Below are 7,388 nucleotides of genomic sequence, written 5' to 3'. Positions count from 1 at the left end.
GCACACACACATGCACATAGGCAGTAAACATAAGACCTACTATCTTCCCGTCGTTCACGGACTCGACAGTTGTCTGGGCAATGCCTGCGATGTCTCCACCTGCGTAGACGCCCTCTGCAGATGTCGCCATTGTGTCTGCGTTGACGTCTGGAGTACCCCACTTGTTCATGCGAATGGGAGCCATGGCACTGATCATGTCCTGAGAGAGTCGTCAGAGATTGCGTGAGATATGATGTATGTGATACTTGGCTTCCTTGAGATATAAATAGCTATATGTATTGTAAATATATATATCTATATGTATATAAATCTATATCTATATCTATATCTATATCTATATCTATATTTATCTATATATATATATATATATATATATATATATATATATATATATATATATATATATATATATATAATATATATATTTAAAGATGTATATATAAAGACACTATCCGTCCATAGATCGTACCTTATCCTCGAGAGTCGAACCGAATGCGGAGATGATGTAGTTGCACTTGAGTCGCATCGCTTGATCTTCGTCTTCAATCTGCAGCGGTGTATTTGGTACAGATCGTTAGTTCTAATTCATTTTTTTGGGTTTAGGGTTTAAGACTTTAGGGTTAAACCCTAAACCTAAACCCTAGCCCACATGCAACAACTACACTCAAAAGATATGGACATCTCACACGCACTCCAAAGCCAACCAGTATGACTACAGGTACCACAATAGACAAGAGGCGTGTAGAGTACTACTAGTATCAGAAACACCACGTCAGGAGAGTATGTATCCAGCGACCAATAGCAGACACTTACACTTATACTTACACATACACATATACTTATACCCATATTTATACTTATACTTGCGCACCAACACGTACACGTACACTTATACTTACTCTCCGTACTCGTACCCTTACCCATACATATACACATATTCTGTATAACTATAAAACTCTAAAACCCTAGAACTCATCATTACACACCCAATTGCCGTCGTCGTCCTGCTCTGTGCGGAACAGCTCGAGGCCAGAAATTCTGCCGTTCTTTGCGGTGATGACCTTATTTGGACTGGCGAAGGGAATGAACTCACACTGTTCCTTCTTGGCCAATTCCATCTCCTCAGGCACAGCCCGAACGTTACGGAAGCCCTGCGGGATAGGTAGGTGGGTAGGTAAGATAAGTATTGCGTAAACGTTATGGATTAAAGGGACTTGTTGTTTACACGCTGTGAGTAGTGGGATGTATTGCGTTAACTCGATGATAAAAGGGATGTATTGTGGGGACAGTGCCATGTGGGTAGTGGGGGGTGTTGCGTCAATACTATGAAGAGTGGCATGCAGCACGCATTTTTAGATGCATTCCATCCGTATATACGGCAGAGATAAACATGCAATAAACAACATGTACGTACTGAAACATATATATATATATACTACATATATACGTATATACATACATGTATATATATACTACATACATATATACATACATACATACATACATACATACATACACACACACATATATATATCTATAAACATATACCTTTCGGAACACGATGAAGACGCGCTTTGCACCACACCGCAGCGCAGATGTGGCGCAGTCCATGGCTGTGTCGCCTGCGCCTAAGACGATGACGTTGCCGCCGAGTTGCGGAAGGGCTGTCTTCTTGCAGCCGCACATGCCAGGCTGTGCAATGCGTTACAACGGTGACGTGAGAGTTTGAACGAAACGAGTGGGGACACGACATAGCGCACCCACACGTGTGTGGGAGGGGAGGGGGGAGGGGGGTGCGTGGGTGGGTGTCACTGTCTGTGTGCGTGTGTGGGTGCGAGTGTGTCTAGGGTTTAGCAAAACCCTAAAAACCCTTTCAACTACGACAATCACACTGCTGAGATACCGCAGCAATTCGTTGAGGTGACCAGAGATTCATCAGCCGACGATACTAGCCATTCTGCGACTGTGTATGTGTATACGTTAACACGCATACACACACGTGATGGTACAAGCACACCGCTACACGCACGTCTACCTTATTAAACGCCTACCTTAATACACAAGCCTACGCCATGAGTGCGGGTGTATATCAAGCAGATGAAAGACAAGACAAGAGTTTGAAGATTATAACAAATACTCACAGCCAGCATACACACAAAGGCACACACGTATACCACATCGTCACACCGTAGCCTCCTGTGCAGAGACATACGCACCTTACTCGCAGCAGACACACGTGGGAGGAACGTCTTACTGTTGAAGTACCCCTGCTCCTCAGTCAGGCCTTGGAACGCTGCGATGGTTTTGGGCTGGGGCATTCCGCACCCCAAAAAGATACCTTCGTAGTCCTGGAAATGGGACCGTCAGGGCAAATCAGGAAGGACAATGCGCAGACGTCTGTAGAGACGTTGGAAGTTTTGATGGGAGAGTATAGCGGCATAGCCACATCTCCATTCATACTCATGCATGATACTACGAGTGCGACTGTGGGCACGTATATATATATTCATATATATTTAGGTATGTATGTATGTATGTATGTATGTGTATATGTATATTCATGTATATGTATTTATGTATAAAGCGCGTGAATGATCGCCTGAGTCGGCCTGCGTAGTGTTATCCACACATAAATACCTTACTATAAGCATGCGCACACGCACACGCACACGCACAAGTACATAAGCAGATAATAGCCTGTACATATACAAGCGGGCACATATATACACCTGTAAGGATCCGTATGCACAGACATGGAACAAACAAGTATACAGACATGTACATACACCTACACATAACTACAACATTACATTGCAATCAACTACAATAATATAATTATAAATCCGGCACAAGCATACACGCCTCATCAATCTAGATACACAGACCAGCCTGAACTAGGGAATGGGATGGGATACCCCACCGCCTTAGACACTACACCAACTGGTAGCGCCAGGACGTGCGCACGCAGACACCCCACATATGTGGCGATACAGCACACATACTAGCATACTAACATGCGCATTTACATTCATATATATATATATATATATATATATGTGTGTGTGTGTGTGTATGTATGTGTGTGTGTGTGCGTGCGTGTATGTATGTATGTATGTATGTATACCTCCTCCTTCAATGATTTGATGGAGAAATCCACACCCAGGGCCTTGCCGTACTCGATCTTGACCCCCAGATCGAGCATCAGTTGGATCTCCCACTGCACCACATCGTACGGCAATCGGAACTCAGGAATTTCCGATGCAGACAGCCCTCCCGAGTAGTCTGTGAGGAGCACGTGCATTGGGTGAGTGTTAGGGTTTATGGTACATGTGTGCAAATAGATACCAAGGATTGCGAACACAGTCAGCGGCCGTTGAATACGGTCGTGTACGCGTGGGTGCTTCAGGCCTCCACTTTGCCCTCTGTGCGTGCCACGTGTACAGCTGCCCGCGTGTAACTAGTACCTACAACTAGTGCTATAGTATATCAGTAGTACTATAAGTACTGCCCGTCGAGGGGTAAGGCTTACCTACGTCCACACCCACAGAGACACACGGCCAACAACGACATATAGATACAAGTACCTACTACATCCCAACCCACTTAACGAGATAACTCATGCACGTACCCTCCTGCTTCTCAAAGATGGTGATGCTGGAATAGCCCAACCGTGCCAGGAACGTGCCACAGGAAACGGACGCAGGGCCACAGCCAATCAACGCAATCTTACACTGGAAACTATCAGGCAGCTCAGAGAGAGGCGGCAGAGCCGGATCACGTATCTGCACGGGACAGAGTGTGATACATGCAGTGAGGAGGTGGGAAGGGGAGAGAGTTGGGGGGGGAGGAGGTGAGAAGGTTGTGGAGGGGCTTTAAAAGGTGTATTTTTTGGATTTGGCGGGCTTGATGGTGGTAAAGACGGGTGTTCAATGAGATGTATTTTGGATGACGCACCTGCACCAGGTTCATGGCCTTGAAGGCCTCCACAGCGAACTGCTGCAATCCGCCGATGTTGATAGGACCCTCCTCAGTACCATCCAGGTTACAGCCACCCACACACAGATCAGATGTGGGACACACCATGCCTGTGGGTATCAGTTTATAATGAAATACAAGGTATGGGGAATGCGGTGTCAGATACAGCTGTGTAAAGATAACGGCGCTAATATATATATATATATATATACATATATACAAATATATATGTATAAATATAAATATAAATATATATATACATAATACGTATATATATATATATGTATATATAGTACGTATATGTATATATATACATTCTATATGTATATATAATATGTGTGCGTGTGTGTGTTTGTGCGAGTGTATAATATATATATATATATATATATACATATATATATATACATATATATATATATATATATAACCAGTCTATCAAACAAGTAAAGACTCCACCAACGGCGCACGTGACGACTTATATACTGCTCACCGCATGTTAGTCCCAGGGGATTGTCCGACAGAATCTCCCGCGCAGAGCCGTAGAAGTTGCGTGTGGAGATCATACTGATGAACTGCTTGACATCCAACTGAGTGGGACAGCTCTTCTGGCAGGGCGCATCAGCACACTTGAGACAGCTGTGGGGGGGATGGAGGGGCAGGCATAAACGTGCATGAGATGACAGTGACGGGTCGCTGGTGAAGTAGGTGTGGGTGGTGAAGCTTAGGACACTATTAATACATCTGCGGGTGTATATGAGGGTAGAAATGCTTCAAAAACAAAACATCCCCACATCTGCGGGGGTTTTACGGATAGAAGATAGGCAGATATTATACATGCAAAGCAGTGATCTCCGTAGCAATCTGCTGAATGTTTGCTGTGCCACAGGACAAGGTGTAAACGGTGTCGGTGTACACAACGGAACAAACATTTGAGCAATATGACATATACATACGTCAATATAAGTAAATGTATCTACTTGAACTAATTTGTATATACATGTTGACTATATGCCTATGAGTATTGAGCCACACCTCTGTACCCGCCTCTAAACACGTCCTGCACATCCAAACAATACACATCCTACTATCATCTGCTAAGCTCATCAGCAACCGTACCCTCGTCCCTTGCACACATACCGGAGAGACTCCTTCAGCGCACCCCGCTCGCTCAGTGTGGTATGCTTTGCGTCGTCAAAGTTGTTGGTCAAATCGCTGCATGTCTGCCATTGGGGGAGGAAGGGCGACAGTTTAGTTTTAGCACTGCACGTACCACAGTAAGTATTACCTGAAACATGCAAACACAATTGAGCATGTTGGCATGCAACACACCCCTGAGCATGGCGTGTATATTCTTCATATTCCATACACACAGCACACACGTCCATACACTCACACACTCTACCCCCCAGCCCATGTCTGCTGAGGTACGTGAAGCGCCAGTCTGGCATTGATACTAATCTCCGCATGTCTTGTCCGTGCAATATGCGCACGTCGGCATGTCTGGCCTATGACATACACACACGTAGGACAGGTGAGTGCACATACCCCACACCCCACTTTCTCATTACGCTTCCAGTATGCTCGTGCACCCTTTGTCACCTTGGTCGGCACCAAATTGGCGTGGTTCTTCACTCTCGGATTAAGCATGAGCAAGCCCTGAGCGATGTAGGTATATGGGGAGAAGGCATCAATGGCAACACATCGGCAAGTATGACACCCTGTCATCAGCGAGTGGGATGGAAGTGGCAGATACAACGCATGAACCTATGGTCATGGGCGGGGCACAAGATCACCATAACATGTGTGAAGAATCCAATATGTCATCACTAAAGTCAGTACGGCAGAGGAGGAATGCAAACACGCCATAATGCGCAGGCACGGAACACATATCCAGGAGATAATCGAATTCGCGATAGGACTTGTGTCATACGATGTATGGTTACTATATCGCGTATTATAATACATGGTGGTATCAACAGTAGGACAGTGCAAGGCAGAGGTTTAGAGACAGAAAATACATTATATATATATATATATATATATTAAAGACAAACATATAAATGTATAAATATATATATATATATATATATATATATATATTTATATATATATATGTGAGTGAGTGAGTGTGTGTGTGTGGGTCTATGAGTATATATGCATGTATACCTATATATATATATATAGGTGTGTGTGTGTGTGTGAGTGTGTGTGTGTGTGTGAGTGTGTGTGTGTGTGTGAGTGTGTGTATGCGTGTGTGTGTGTGTACAAATACGTCCATACACACACACACACACATATATATATATATATATATATATATATGTATATATATATATGTATATATATATATATATATATATATATATATATATATATACAGTCTCATATACATAGTAAATAAATACATACCTCGATATCGGGACTATCCCGGGTTAAATCATTTCCAAAAACCATATCGTCAAGTTTGAAATGAAAAAGAGTCTCAGTGTTGTTCGCGTAAAGCCTGTATATTTCTGAAGGGATATCGAAGTGTTCGGATCGGCAGAGGTCAAGACAGCGGTAAGAAAACTCTGTTTCTGTAACCCACTATCCCTTTGATAACCCTTGGTTTTTAAATCAGCCGCGATACTACGCTGTGCGTTGTAGAATGCAGATGTTGTCCTCAACGATTTGCGTAATCGGTTATATACTTGCGGCTGAGTCCGAAGTCCTGTGACCAAACTCCAAAAGCTATTTTTTTCATAGCCTTCTAAATTATTTAATTATAAATACACAGATTCCAAGAAGGCTTTTGTATGATTTTTTTTTAAAGTATTTATTTTATTTTATTTGAAAAAAAACAATCGAAGCTCTTGTTGCCAGCTTCTTGTGACGACAGTGACGTCCTACTCTCTCTCTCTCTGACACACACACTCTCTCTCTGTAGAGAGAGGATATTTTATTTGGGAGGGTGCCAAAATCAGTCACACGAATCATACCACCAGTCCACTGTCATACCAGAGAGAGCACACACAAACCTCAATCCGCTAAAGAGGTACACTATAAAAGTTAAACGTAAACGCTCAGTTATTGTATTTTTAATTGTTTACACGGGTCAAAAGACTGGGAGAAAGTTCACCTATTCTGAAAATAAAACGGACAGCCTCCACCACCTTTCATGATTTTGAACCTTGGAGCGCCTGTCAGACACCCATGACGACAAGCACTGCTGGGCCAACAAAACATATCATTTTAAAACGTAAACGTAAATTTATTATTGAGGTTAGCTGCGCCATATTTGGTGGGTTCCGCATAACCTAACACCGTTAAATTATTTTAATATTACTGGCTGTACGATAATTCTATGCGCTTACTTTGTTTTGATTTGGAAATTGGTCGCATGACGCACCAAGTTTTTCATTTTAAAAAAGAAT

The 7,388-nt window shown here is 43.0% G+C and overlaps 1 protein-coding gene across 1 annotated transcript in view; it reads right to left on the bottom strand.

Moving 5' to 3' along the window:
* The window catches only part of SARC_06824 (hypothetical protein), a gene marked incomplete at its 3' end in the record, with an annotated part of 15,527 nt that extends 8,909 nt beyond the window's left edge, over positions 1 to 6,618 (bottom strand). Inside the window, exons 1-12 of the mRNA XM_014299248.1 lie at positions 6,385 to 6,618; positions 5,521 to 5,631; positions 5,113 to 5,195; positions 4,466 to 4,611; positions 3,955 to 4,085; positions 3,629 to 3,782; positions 3,125 to 3,282; positions 2,217 to 2,348; positions 1,549 to 1,692; positions 987 to 1,151; positions 470 to 547; positions 41 to 199 (exon numbers count right to left, since the gene is read on the bottom strand). Coding sequence (XP_014154723.1) covers positions 41 to 199; positions 470 to 547; positions 987 to 1,151; positions 1,549 to 1,692; positions 2,217 to 2,348; positions 3,125 to 3,282; positions 3,629 to 3,782; positions 3,955 to 4,085; positions 4,466 to 4,611; positions 5,113 to 5,195; positions 5,521 to 5,631; positions 6,385 to 6,429 — 1,506 coding nt within the window. The 5' untranslated portion in view covers positions 6,430 to 6,618. The remainder of the gene's footprint in view (positions 1 to 40; positions 200 to 469; positions 548 to 986; positions 1,152 to 1,548; positions 1,693 to 2,216; positions 2,349 to 3,124; positions 3,283 to 3,628; positions 3,783 to 3,954; positions 4,086 to 4,465; positions 4,612 to 5,112; positions 5,196 to 5,520; positions 5,632 to 6,384) is intronic.
* Between the last annotated feature and the right edge of the window lie 770 nt (positions 6,619 to 7,388).

The sequence above is a fragment of the Sphaeroforma arctica genome (genome assembly GCF_001186125.1).
Source record: "Sphaeroforma arctica JP610 unplaced genomic scaffold supercont1.506, whole genome shotgun sequence".
NCBI classification, from domain to species: Eukaryota; class Ichthyosporea; order Ichthyophonida; genus Sphaeroforma; species Sphaeroforma arctica.
The sequence above is the reverse complement of the archived record's forward strand: the minus strand, read 5'-3'. Positions and strand labels throughout refer to the sequence as shown.